General features: G+C 29.9%; 1 protein-coding gene across 11 annotated transcripts in view; it reads left to right on the forward strand.

Moving 5' to 3' along the window:
- frmpd4 (FERM and PDZ domain containing 4) overlaps nucleotides 1-15,000 on the forward strand; it is a 225,480-nt gene that overhangs the window by 106,397 nt on the left and 104,083 nt on the right. For 3 of the 11 annotated variants that reach the window (XM_073913337.1, XM_073913325.1, XM_073913324.1), the window contains one exon: nucleotides 1,044-1,118. The exons of 7 other annotated variants lie outside the window; for them this stretch is intronic. In XM_073913337.1, coding sequence (XP_073769438.1) covers nucleotides 1,044-1,118 — 75 coding nt within the window. Of the gene's footprint in view, nucleotides 1-1,043; nucleotides 1,119-4,746; nucleotides 4,958-15,000 lie in introns of those variants that run through there. One more of the 11 variants, XM_073913332.1, reaches the window with a different exon arrangement.

The raw sequence follows: 15,000 nt of genomic DNA on the forward strand, positions 1-15,000 counted from the left end.
ATATATATATATATATATATATATATATATATATATATATATATATATATATATATATATATATATATATATATATATATATATATATATATATATATATATATATATATATATATATATATATATATGAGAGAGAGAGAGAGAGAGAGAGAGAGAGAGAGAGAGTTAATATATATATATATTTACTATTTTCCCAAGTGTCTATAACTACTACTGTCAGAACATATCAGAATTCGGTACATACTTTCTGTATTATCTTTGCTTGAACTGACCTGTTTATATGAAATGAGCCTGCTCCCGACCAGGTTTGAGCTAGCAGAACTGTTGCTATGACAACAACTCTCGGATCAGTTTTGAAGAATAAAACAATCCTGGATTGTGTCAAATCGTCAATATCCAAATCCAGCTAACTGAGTAATCCAAGTACGAAGAACAGACCCCAGGTCAAAAAGAGAGTGTGTTGTGCAGTCGCTCAGATGGTGCTCAGGTTTTCATAGCAGATGAATTTACACTTAAGGGTGGAATTATTCACCTTCCTGTGCAATGTTTACTCTTTCTCAAATATTTCCCAGTATTTCCTCTAATATTTTTTTTTTCTGGAGAAAGTCTTATTGTTTTATTTCAGCTAGAATAAAAGCAGTTTTTAATTGTTTTAAAGGTCAATATTATTAGCCCCCTTAAGCAATATTAGTTTTGGATTGTCTCCAGAACAAACCACTGTTATACAATGACTTGCCTAATTACCCTAACTTTACCCTAATTAACCTAGTGAAGCCTTTTAATGTCACTTTAAGCTGAATACTAGTGTCTTGAAGAATATCTAGTCTAATATTATTTACTGTCATCATGACAAAGAGAAATAAATCAGTTATTAGAGATGAGTTATTAAAACTATTATGATCAGAAATGTGTTGAACAAAAAATCTTCTTTCCTTTAAACAGAAATTGGGTGGAAAATAAACAGGGCGGCTAATAATTGTGACTTCAACTGTATATTATATTAGTGTGTAGTGTATATCATATAGTTGTGACCGTCTCCACAGACAGACACTGAACTGGGCTGACTGGAGCTGCCAGGCCAACAGATCCAGCTTTACCAGCTTCATTTACGCTCTATGGTGGGTAAATCCCTCATTTTACTGCTTGCTCTTCTTGAAATGGACTGAAAATCAATCTCTCTTTCTCCCTGGCGATTTTTATTGATGAGCATGAATGAGATCACAGTGTGGATGTAGGATTGCCAAATGTGTATGGGGCATATAAGATCATATTTATAGGACGTGAGTTGTTGGAAATAAGACTGCAGTGCTAATGAAATTGAATAAAATGTTGCTTGTTTGTTTATTTGTTTGTTTGTCAATTTATTTATTAATAACTTCATTATTTATGTATTATTTGATTTGTAATTTCAGCATTAAAGTTTTTGTTTTTTTCTAAACTTTATTTATTTTATTTATCATTTTGGTATTAAGGAGTTTATTTATTTTATTATTTAAAAAATTGTTTATTAATTTGACTTATTAACTTCATTATTTATTTGTTTAATAACATTAGATGTGTTTTTTATTTTTCATTTATTCAGTATTAAGATTTTATTTATTTATTAACGTCATTTATGTATTTACTATATCATTTAAGTATTAAAGTTTTTATTTTTATTTTTTATATTTTTCATATTTATTTATTATTATATTTACAGTTATATTTATATGTATTTATTAGCTTCATCGCTTATTTATTTTTTCAATATTAAATATATTATTAATTTTTTATTTATTTTTATCTTAAAATATTTTTTTATTTGTTAACTTCATTATTTATTTTATTTTTCATTTATAGAATTTAAAAATTATTTATTTATTTTTAACTTTATGCATACTTTGTTTATTTTTTATTCAATATTAAAGTTTTTGTTTATTTAATTATTTTTAAAAGTATGTTTATATTTATTTATTAACTTTATCACTTTATTTAATTTAGGTTTTTGTTTATTTTATTATTTAAAAATGTATTTCTTTATTAACTTCATTATGTATTAAATTTTTTTTTTTGAGTTTGAAAGTTTATTCATTTATTTTTAACTTTATTATGTATACATTGTTTATCAAATATTCAATTCTAGTTTTTTATTTATTTGTGATTTTTTTAATGTAATATTTTATTTTTTTTAAATGTTATTTTTTCTTTTTTCTTTTTCTGTTATTTAACTTTATTATTTATATATATTTTTTAATTATTAGTATTTTTATTTATTGATAATATTTTTAAATGTCTGTTCACTTATAATTTTTCAGTGTTGTATTGTTTTTATGCATTCAGTATTTCTAATTAATTAATAATTTCAGTATTTATTATATTTTATAGTGTTATAGTGTTATTTAATTGTTTGTTAGTTATTTATATTAGTATTTATTTATTTTATTTATCATTTAAGTATAAAAAAATATTTATTTGATTATTTTTAAAATATTTTTTATATTTATTTATTAACTTCATTTTTATTTATTAATTCAATATTAAAGGTATTATTTATTTTATTATTTGAAAATGTATTTCTTAAGTAATTTCATTATGTATTTATTTCGTTTTTATTTTAGTTTAAAAGTTTATTCATTTATTTTAAATTTTTAATATTTATGTATACATGGTTTATTATTTATTCAGTATTAGTGAATTATTTATGAAATATTTATTTTTATTTAAATAAATATTTCATAAATAAATAAAAACTAATACTGAATAAATAATAAATTTATTTATTATAAATTATTTATCATGTCAGTATTGGTATTTTTATTTATTGATAATATTTTTAAATGTTTTGTATTTAGTATTGTATTATGTATTCAGTGTGTGTGTGTATGTATGTATATGTGTATATATATATATATATATATATATGTATGTATATGTGTGTATATATATATATATATATATATATATATATATATATATATATATATATATATATATATACACACATATATACACACACACACACACACACATACATAAATATATATATATATATGTATATATATATATATATATATATATATATATATATATATATATATATATATATATATATATATATATATATATATATATATATATATATATATATATATATATATATATAGTTTTAGTTGCCAAAATTTTGTTTTTAAGTGTCTAACTTTAATATTAACAGAACAGATGTATTCATTAAAATATATATATATATATATATATATATATATATATATTTATTTATTTTTCAATTATTTATCACAAAATATTCCATAGATGAATTTTTATATTCGTTTTTATAACTTATAAATACTTTTCTACCTGAAATTATTTTTAATATCTGTTTCGCAAAGTTCCATTCACTTGCTGTCTAAATGAATCAACCATTTTGAATTAATCGTTTGAATGAACAATTCATTGATTCGCAGAGCCTATTAAACCACATTTAGATATTTTTAAATATGCATTTTAATAATTAATTTTATATTAAGTGAGTTACATTAAAACATGATATTGTCTTCATTTATATTTGATCATTTAAGAACAATTGCACTATTTCCTTCCAGAATCTTTAAAAAAATTAATCTTTTTGATATAAATCTTTTCTGAACAAATCATTTGAGTCGGTGATCTGTTTTGTAAAGTTGAGCGAATCATTTGAATGAATGATTCAGTGATTTACTGAGCCTATTGAAGCGCATTTAAATATTATTAAATCATAAATTAGATATTAAAATCTTATGCGAGTTACATTTTAGACAATATTGTCTTCATTTTTATTGGATCTTATTTGAAAACGTGCACTATTTCCTTCCTGAATCTTTTTTTAAAAATGAATCTTTTTGTTTTTAATCTTTTGGAAATGAATCTTTTTCTGAACAAATCATTTAAGTCGGTAATTCGTTTTGTAAAGTTCCATTCACTTGTCTTGTATCCAAATGATTCATCCATTTCTAATGAATCATTTTAAGTCGGTGATTCAGTGATGCATTTAGTCCAGTTCCATTCACTTGCATTCATCATGCCTGAATGAATCCTCACTATTATCATTAATAATTTTTGATCACATATGAAAATGTGTTTCCTTCCTGAAACTTTTTTTTCAATGAATCATTTGAGTCAGTGATTCAGTGATCCATTAAGTAAAGTTCCTTTCCATTCACTTGCTATGTGTCTAAATTAATCATTCATTTGGAATGAATCATTTGAATGAATGATTCAGTGAATCACTGAGCCTGTAAAAGCACATTTAGATATAATTAAATGTTAACTTGCATAATAAAAACTTTTATATTAAGCGAGTTACGTTTCAGACACAATATCGTCTTCATTTAAATTTGATCAGATAAGAACATGTGCACCATTTCCTTCCTGAATCTTTTTTTTTAAATGAATCATTTGAGTCAGTGATTCAGTGATCCATTTAAGAAAAGTTCCATTCACTTGCTGTGTCTAAATTAATCATTCAATTGGAATGAATCATTTGAATGAATGATTCAGTGAATCACTCAGCCTATTAAAGCACCATAATCATTAATTGAATCATATTATTTCATTATTTCTAATCACCATGCCATATTTCACTGCACATGAAAGCTCCAGTACAGTAAACTACAGTAAGCAGACTTTAACCATGAATAATCCACGGTATTTGAACACTTAGTGCCCTTCATGAATAGTGCAGCTCGTGCTCCCTCACTAGTGTGCATCACTCCTGTTACGTGGCACAGCATCATTTATTGATGACTTTCTGAGTGGCTTGTGTTTCTCGCTCCGGTTACCCCCCCCCCCCCCCCTCCAAAAAAAAAGGAACAATCCCCATTGGAATGCATTGAAACGGACTTAAAGAGCAGACATCAGTGCTAAAGTTGTGTTTGTGAAAATGGAGGAGTGTTTTACTGCTGTTTTTCTGTCGCTCTGCCCTGAACACTCAGTGTTTGATATCGTGAGTCAGTTCTTCTGCTTATTTTCTGTTCGATTATTTTACCTCAGCTTCTGTTGTGTTGGGTTTTATGAAGATGAAGGTGCTTGTTAAAGGATTTGTGCTGCATGAAACTAATACTACGAGTGCTTTAACATGTCTGCATTTTGAATATTTGTAGAGAAGCACATATTTCTGTGTTTTTCTCAGTATTTTGAGTTTATATTTTGCATTTTTTAGTGATTTTTCTCTGACTCTAAATCTTCATTCTCAAGGGTTTCCTCAATGCTAAGTTTACATCTTGCATTTTTATTCTGTTTTCCTCATAATTTAAAGTGTCACATTTCACTGTTTCTCAGATCTCAAACTGATTAGTTTAATTACTCAATTTCCACAGTTTTTTCAATAATTCCTAGTTTATATCCTAAAGTTGGGGTGGTTTTTCATTTTCATGCTGACGACACTCAGATTTATGTCCCTTTTTGTAGTGATAAAAAGAGGCTTGACTCCCTTATGAGATGTCTGGTCGAGGTTAAGACCTGGCTGTCGTCAAATTTTTAAAATTTCGATGAAGAAAAACCTGAGCTGGTCTGGTTTGGCGATCCTAACCCTCTGCATCTATCAGGTTTTGGTGAGCTTTCCACTTATCAAACACCTGCTGTCAGAAACAGATTTCATTTCGACAGTGATCTGAAATTTAACAAACAAGTAAATACAGTTGTTAAATCCAGTTTTTTCTATTTATGACTGGTGGCAAAAGTAAAGTCGTTTCTCTCTTTTAATGACCTTGAGAAGGTGATCCATGCTTTTATTTTGGGAAGACTTGACTATTGACTTATTCTCCGCAGACGAGTGGGCGCTGCCATTTGAATCTATTTGGCACGAGACTTCCGGTCTCATTCACTTCCATTCATTTTTAGACATTAAAAACTGCTCGTTTCGCTGTTTGATGTTGCAAACTGATATTTCCTTGTTATATTATTCTACTTGGTCTGTATAGTCATGCAAACATTTGTTTGTAGAGCAAGTAGTTTGACAGTTTTTTGCCGTTCATTATTCCTTGTCATTTCTCTCACAGGCGACTGAAACAGAAGTTCTAAGACACTCGCGAAAACAGGCGCACTTCCGCATTTTAGAATAAGGTCAATACTCTGTATGTGGGTATTAGTCAAAATGCCTTAAATAGATTGCAATTAGTACAAAATGTGGCTGCAAGACTTCTGACAGGGACTCGCAAGTATGAGCACACATCCCCAGTTCTTTCCTCTCTGGGCCGGCTGCCTGTCAGGTCAGGGATTGATTTTAAACTATTAATCTTTGTTTTTAAATCCTTAAACAATCTGGCACCATCTTACTTATCAGAATGTATATAATCCTGGTAGGTCACTGAGGTCCTCTGATGAATTTATTCTATCTATACCAAGGTCCCAGTGTAAGCGAAGTGGGGATCGGGCCTTTGTTGTTGTCGCCCCAAAACTCTGGAATGGGTTTCCACCCCACATCAGACACGCTCCAACTCTATCTGTTTTTAAAAAGCGTTTGAAACGCCATCTTTGTTCCTTAGTATTTGAGCCTTATTAATGTTGAGGGGTTTGCCTTATGTTTTAATTGTTATGTATGTGATGTAGATTTTATTTTTAGTATTGATTGTGTTCAGCACTTTGGGAAACGTTGTGTTGTAAAAAAATGTGCTATATAAACTAACTAACTAACTAACTAACTAACTAACTAACTAACTAACTAACTAACTAACTAACTAACTAACTAACTAACTAAAGTTTTCCACTTTTCTCAGAATTCCAAAATTTTTCTCATTTTTTGTTTTTCCTCATAATTTTGGGTCTCACAATTCTTACTTAAGTAGTAGTAGTAATCTTAGTAGTAGAGAAGCACAATTCAGTGTTTTCCTCAGAATTTCGAGTTGACCTTTTCCATCTTTTGTGCTTTTCTCAGATTTCTGACTCTAAAGCTCCATTCTCACTGTTTCCCTCATAATTCTGAGCTCACATCTTGCATTTTTTCACTTTGTTTCTCACCTCCGTGAAGTTGGCACCCCATAAAAACAAATAACCCCCAAAACTTTGCCATTCGTTTGAGCTACGTTTGTGCTGATTTGTGCCGCAAAAACGAACGTTTGTGCTGGTTTGGGGTCTGAGATATTAAACATTATTTTTTTGACCGTGTGACGTCACTTTCCACCCCATGTTGCGCAAATGACTTCAAAACAGCACAGGTCGTTTGTGCTCGATTTGTGCTGGTTTGTGCCGTTAAAACGAACACGGTATCTGTTTTCCTCTTTTAGATATAAGCAAAATATTTCAGGAGCCGTGACGTCACTCTCCACCCCAGTTGTCTAAATCGCACATAACAGGTGTCATCCATTAGTGCTGGATTTGTGCTGGTTTGTGCCGTTAAAATAAACACTTTATCTAAGTTTATTGATTAGATATTGCCTAATCAAAACATTTCGGGAGCCGCAACGTCACTCAGCGCCCCATTATTTCCTCTAAATTGCACAAAACAGGTGTCATATGTTAGTATTGGATTTGTGCCATAACAATAAACACTTTATCTATGTTTATTGATTAGACATTGCCTAATCAAAACATTTCAGGAGCCGCGACGTCACTCAGCGCCCCATTATTTCCTCTAAAATGCACAGTGCTAGATTTGTGCTGGTTTATGCCACTAAAATAAACACTTTATCTGTTTGTATTGTTTAGATATTGCCTAATCAAAACACTTTGGTTTTTAAAATAAACTTCACTGTTTATTTTAACGGCACAAACCAGCACAAATCCAGCACTAACGGATGACACCTGTTTTGTGCGATTTAGACAACCTGGGGTGGAGAGTGACGTCACGGCTCCTGAAATATTTTGCTTATATCTAGAGGAAAACAGATACCGTGTTTGTTTTAACGGCACAAATCGAGCACAAACGACCTGTGCTGTTTTGAAGTCATTTGCGCAACATGGGGTGGAGAGTGACGTCACACGGTCAAAAAAATAATGCTTAATATCTCAGACCCCAAACCAGCACAAACGTTCGTTTTTGCGGCACAAATCAGCACAAACGTAGCACAAACGAATGGCATAGTTTTGGGGATTATTTGTTTTTATGGGGTGCCAACTTCACGGAGGTTTTTTTCTCACATTTCCAAGTCCTAAGGTTCATATTTTTTCTCAAAATCTTTTTGAATTTTGAAAATTTTGCTTAATTTTTCTTCAGAATGTCTCCATTTCTACTGTTTTCTCAATAATTCCCAGTTTATATCCTAAAGTTTCTAGTTTTCCTCAGAATTCAAACTTTGTTTCACATCTTCACCCTTTCCCTCATAATTTGGAGTTTCAGTTCTCTCTTCAACTCAAAAACTTTTGTTTTGACTTTTGTTCTTCAGGATTGCAGGTTTACATCATCTCACTTTTCTCACTTTCTCAAAAATCTCAAAATTCCTCTTTACTTATCTCCCCCTCTGTATAGTACATTGAGTTTACCCTTTCATATTTTCAGTGTTTTTCTCAGAATTTTGAGTTTATATTTTCCTTTTTTTTGTGATTTTTCTCAGACTTCTGACTCTAAATCTTCATTCTCACGGGTTTCCTCAATGCTAAGTTTACATCTTGCAATATTTTATTGTTTTCCTCATTATTTTAAGTGTCACATTTCACTGTTTTTCAGATCTCAAATTCATTACTTTAGTTAATTGCTCAATTTCCACTGCTGTCCCAATAATTCCTAGTTTATATCCTAAAGTTTTCCACTGAATTCTAACTTTTTCACATTTCTTTCCTCATAATTTTGGGTCTCAGTTCACTTTTTCTCAAAAATCTCAATTTCTATTAGTAGTAGAGAAGCACAATATTTCACAATTCAGTGTTCTCCTCAGAATTTCGAGTTGACCTTTTCCATCTTTTGTGCTTTTCTCAGATTTCTGACTCTAAAGCTCCATTCTCACTGTTTCCCTCATAATTCTCAGATTACATCTTGCTATCTTTTACTTTTTTTCTCACATTTTCAAGTCCTAAAGTTCTATTTTTTTTCTCAAAAGCTCAAATTTCGCTTTATTTTTCTTCAGAATTGTGCCATTTCCACTGTTGTCTCAATAATTCCTAGTTTATATCCTAAAGTTTCCAGTTTTCCTCAGAATTCCAACTTCTCAAAGTTCTCTCAGTTCTCTCTTCATCTCAAAGTTTACGGTTTCAGTTTTCAGTCTTTTACTTTTGTTCTTCAGAATCACAAGTTTACATCTCTTTTTTCATTTTTCTCAAAAATCTCAAAAATCCTACTTTTTATTTTCTCCAGAATTTCTCCATTTCTGCTGTTTTTCCAATAATTCCTAGTTTATATCCTAAAGTTTTCAGTTTTTCTCAGAATTCCAGCTTTTTTACATCTTCACCCTTTCCCTCATAATTTGGAGTTTCAGTTCTCATAATCTCATAATTTGTGTTTATTTCCCCTCAGAATAGTACATTTTGAGTTTACGGTTTCAATTTTCAGTGTTTTAGCCAGAGTTCTGAGTTTATATCTTCATCTTTTCACTTTTGTTCTTCAGAGTTGCAGGTTTACATGTCGCTTTTTTACTTTCTTAATCTCAAAACGTTTACGTTTTCCACAGAATAGTAAATTGTTTACATTTTCATATTTAGTGTTTTTCTCTGCATTCTGAGTTTATTTCCTGCATTTTCTTTAACTTTTTTTTTTCTCAGAATTGCTCCATTTCCTCTGTTTTCCCATTCATTTCTAGTTTACATCCTACAGTGTTCAGTTTACCTCAGAATTCCAACTTTGCTTCACAATTTTCACATTTTTCCTCAATTCCGAGTTCTCATGTTTTTCTCAAAAAAATATTTTTTACTTTTCTTTTTTTTGACAGAATAGTAAATTTCAAGTTTTCAATTTTCTAATTGTCAGTTTTTCTCAAACTTCTGACTTCTCTCATTCTGAGCATTGATTCACGTCTTTTTTTCTTCAGAATTGCAAGTCTACATCGTCTCGCTTTTCACTTTCTCTCAAAAACCTCAAACAATTTTCTTCAGAATTGCTCCATTTCTAATATTTTCCGTATAATTCCCAGTTTTCTTTGTGTGCCTCAGAATTTCATCTTTTTCACAATTTTCACTTTTCCCCTCATGATTTCGAGTCTCAGTTCGCACTTTTTCTCAAAAATCCCAAAATTTGTGCTTTTGTCCTTCTCAGAATTGCTCCTTGTCAGTGTTATGCTCCGAATTCTGATTTCACGTCTTCATTCTCGCTGTTTTAAGATGACATTTTCCAATTTTCAGTGTTTTTCTCTGGCTTATGTGTTTACATCTCCGTTCTTGCTAATTTCCTCACTGTTTACATCTGGTCATTTTTCCTTTTTTTATTCAGAATTCCTCCTCACTTCATTCACTTTTCTCAAATCTCAAAATGTTTACTTTTTTTTTTTTTTTTTTCAGAATCTCTCATTTTTTACTGTTTACCAAGAGTTTTTAATTTACATTTCAAAGTTTTCAGTTTTGCACTGCATTAGATTTGCATTATCAATATTTTCTGAATAATTCTAGTTTATATCCTAAAATCTTTAACTGTTTAACTTTGAATTAAGTTAAACAGTTAACCCCCCCCCCCCCCCCCCCCCCCCCCACCACCACCACCACCACAAGTCAGAATTGCTCCATTTCCCCAGTTTTCCCAATAACAGTTAACCTCCTAAAGTTTTTAGTTTTCATTGTTCACCTTTTTCTTATGAAACGTCTCATGGTTCCCATTTATCATCAAACATCTCAAAATGTGTACATTTTCCCCTCAGAATAGTACATTTTGAGCTTACAGTTTCAATATTTCATTGTGTTTCTCAGACTTTTGATGGTGTTTTTCTGTCGTTCTGCTCTGAAGAGTTTATTTTCTGTTGATAAAACTGATTATTTTACTTTCATTTCTGTTGTGTTGGGTTTAATGAAGATGATGGTGTTTGTTAAAAATTTGTGCTGCATAAAACTAATTTTATGGGTGCTTAATGTCTGCATTTGTAGTAGTAGTTTAGTAGGGAGGCACATTATTTTGCAATGTAGTATTTGCATCTCAGTTTTCAATGTTTTCCTCAGAGTTCTCAGTTTATTTCTTGCATTTTTCTTCATAATTCCAACATCATCTCACTTTATTCACTTGTCCTCAAATATCTAAAGAGTCAAACTTTTCCATCCTCAGTATTGCTCAGTTTTCACTGTCAGGATTAGACTGAAAATAAAGTGGTTAAATGTTGTTTATAATACATCTCTTTGTGTGTTCTATATTTACTTTATTCATTAATTTTTACATCATTCACCCGAGTCCCAAAAACATGCACTTTAGGGGAATAGATTAACTAATTTGGCCTGTAGTATATGAGTGTGTATGGGTGTTTCCCATGGGTTGCAGCCGGAATGGCATCAGCTGTGTAAAACATATGCTGGAATAGTTGGCGGTTCATTCCGCTGTGGCGACTGCTGTTACATAAATGAACTAAACAAAGGAATATAAATGAATTTTATTTTATTTTATTTTATTTTATTTTATTTTATTTACATTTATTTTAATTAATTTATTATGTTTTTAAATGAATTTATTATTTTATTTTGTTTAAAATTTTTTTATTATTTTATTTTAATATATTTTATTTTAATTTAATTTAATTTTTATTTATTTTGTTTTATTTTATTTTATTTTATTTATTTTTTCAATTAATTTATTATTTTATTTTGTTTAGAATTTTAAATATTTTATTTTATTACTCAGACACGTGTTTTCGGATGTAAGCATTGTTTCATAAGGGATTAGGCTGAATATAAAGCAGCTGAATGTTAATTTATAATGCATCACTTTGGGAGTTTTCAGTGCTTTCTTGCATGCCTAATGCACATTAAAACACAGCGCACAGAAGCAGCATTTCAATAATGAATGCAAAGCAGCTCTTACAAGTCTGAAACCTTGTTTCTTTTTTTTAATTCTCTCTGGAGTTTGTGACTAGCAAAAGTTTTTCCTCTTGAATGCCTGGATCTGTTCAGGAGGATTTCTTTCATGGCATTTTAAACCTTTGAGTGTTATTACTGTAATTGAGTTACTGGTTTCATCTCTGACAGGCTGGGGCTCATTTCAGATCATATTCCTGTCTGCATCCTGCTGCTCTTGACTCATATCATTACAGAAAATCCAGTTATTTAATTTATTTTTTTCTTAAATTGGTTGCAGCTTTTATATTATTTCATAACAGCACTGGGTGATATAACCAAGCTGTGATTAGTTACATTATATGCTTGTACATTTTCATTCTTTATTATTATATTATAGTGTGTGTGTGTGTGTGTGTGTGTATATATATATATACACATATATGTGTATATATATATATATATATATATATATATATATATATATATATATATATATATATATATATATATATATATATATATATATATGTGTGTGTGTGTGTGTGTGTGTGTGTGTGTGTGTGTGTGTGTGTGTGTGTGTATATACATACACACACACACACACACACACACAGTTAAAGTCAGAATTATTAGCCCCCCTGAATTGAATTTTTAGACTGCTTGTTTATTTTCCCCACAATTTCTGTTTAACGGAGAGCACATTTTTTCAACACATTTCTAAACATAATAGTTTTAATAACTCATCTCTAATAACTGATTTATTTTATCTTTACCTTGATGACTGTAAATAATATTTTTACCAGATATTCTTCAAGACACTTCTATACAGCTTAAAGTGACATTTAAAGGCTTAACTAGGTTAATTAGGTTAACTAGGCAGGTTAGGGTAATTAGGCAAGTTATTGTATAACAGTGATTTGTTCTGTTGATTATTGAGAAAAAATATAGCGTAAAGGGGGTAATAATTTTGTCCCTAAAATGATGTTTAAAAAATTAAAAACTGCTTTTATTCTAACTGAAATAAAACAAATCTCAAATGAAATATAATATTTAATTATCATTATTTTATATTAAATCAAATATTATGTTATATTTTAATAAATAATAATAATAATAATGTATTGTTAAATATGAAAAATACAGTGAATATAGTTATTATTATTATTATTATTATTATTAGTGTTTTGCCTAATAATATCACAATGTTTAATAATAATAGTAATAATAATAATAATAATAATAATAATAATAATAATAATAATAATAATAATAATAATGTATTGTTAAATATGTTAAAACAAATTAAGAAAGTACAGTGAAGATATTTGTTATTATTATTATTATTATTATTATTATTAATTTTATCATTATTAATATTAACAACAGTAATAGTAATGTTGTTGTTGTTGTTGTTGTTGTTGTTATTAATATTAAGAAACATAATATTAGAATTTGACATTGTAACTCTGAAGTGCAATACTTATATTTATAGCCCTCTTATTTAAAATTTAGTTACAAGATTTAATTATTTAATTATCAAGCTTTTATTTTGGCCGAAGACCGCAGGGAGCCACATAAAGGTTCTCCTCTGTTGACAGATGTTAATAATTAATGCACTTTCCTTTTTAGGACTTATTCATTCATTCATTCATTTTCTTGTCGGCTTAGTCCCTTTATTAATCCGGGGTCGCCACAGCGGAGTGAACCGCCAACTTATCCATTGAAAAAAGGCTTTAAACACGAGGGCCTTGCTTTCATTTTAAAGAGGACCCATTATGCCCATTTTTACAAGATGTAAAATGCATCTCTGCTGCCTCTAGAGTGTGTGTGTGTGTGTGTGTGTGTGTACACTGACCCTTTAAGGATTTGATCCTAATTGTGGCGTTTGGTGACTGTCGCTTTAAATTCAAATGAGATTGTGCTCTTGTGTGCGTGTGTGCTTCAGTGTGAGTGTGTGCTTGATGCAGGCCCGGCGCCAGGATGTCGGAACTGAGGGGGCATTTTAAATCCACAGGGGGGCACTAGACCTGGTGACTCATTTTGGTCTCTTGTTTCTTTCATTTAGGCTATTTATTCACGTTTATTATTTATTACTTTGCATTACTGCTTAAGTTACTGACCTAAGGCAGTATTATACGTTTTAATAGTAATAATAATAATATGCACAGTTTCGCTATTACTGATTTTATTAATCACGGTGATGCAACAATACCGCTTATTCAGACGGATCATTGCTTCAGTGCCAAACGAGTGCTTTAAATCATATGTTATTTTCCTTATTTATCTCTGTTTTATTTCAAATAACAGGCCTATGAATGTTTAAAGTTTTAGGAAAAGACGTCAAATTATGCCCACACATGCAAGCTGACCCACGATCAGACTATTCATTTAACCGGTAAATAAATATAGTGAAATCAGCTTAACCAACTCATCACGCTTCACGTAGCCTATTACCCAACCGACATCAGTGTTAGGAAAAAGCTAAATGTTACAATCTAATGTCATTTAAAACAATTACTAAGTTACATTTTAATGCATTAGTGTAGCCAGAAAAATACCGAAAAAAGATACCTAATTCACAGTTATTACCGTGAAAATTGTTTACATTTTGGCACGGATAACACGCAACTCAGGCTATATAACTTTTTTCATTATTTTAAATTTAAAAAATAAAGATTTATATTAGGCTATCATAAGTGTGTGTTTTTTTTTCGTGATATTGTCCGGTTGTCATTTGTAAACCATCATAAACCATTAGGTGACTAGGCCTACCCGTCATTTTATTTATTTATTAAGCCTATTTTAATAACTTGTTTGCAGGTTATTTTCATTTTAGGGCCATAAGCTACAAGTCAAAACAAACTCGATATGCTGACTGTATTTTAGCTCTTAAAATAGGTTTACAATATATTTTATGTTGTTTAATTTTGCATGAGCAAATAGCAGTTTAGCCTAAATTACATATTTTTAAAATATTATTATTCAGCCTACCTGCAGCATGTGAGAGGTTTCTCGGTTGATCCGCGGTAAATCCACTTAAGCACGTATACACAAAGCACTATATACCTATTCCATTTATAACACAGCAAACTTGACCTCGCAGGTCGATCATCTTTAAATGCAAAAGGCATTTATTAAGTGTTATACCTTGAC

The sequence above is a fragment of the Danio rerio genome, chromosome 9 (assembly GCF_049306965.1).
Source record: "Danio rerio strain Tuebingen ecotype United States chromosome 9, GRCz12tu, whole genome shotgun sequence".
Lineage (NCBI taxonomy): Eukaryota > Metazoa > Chordata > Actinopteri > Cypriniformes > Danionidae > Danio > Danio rerio.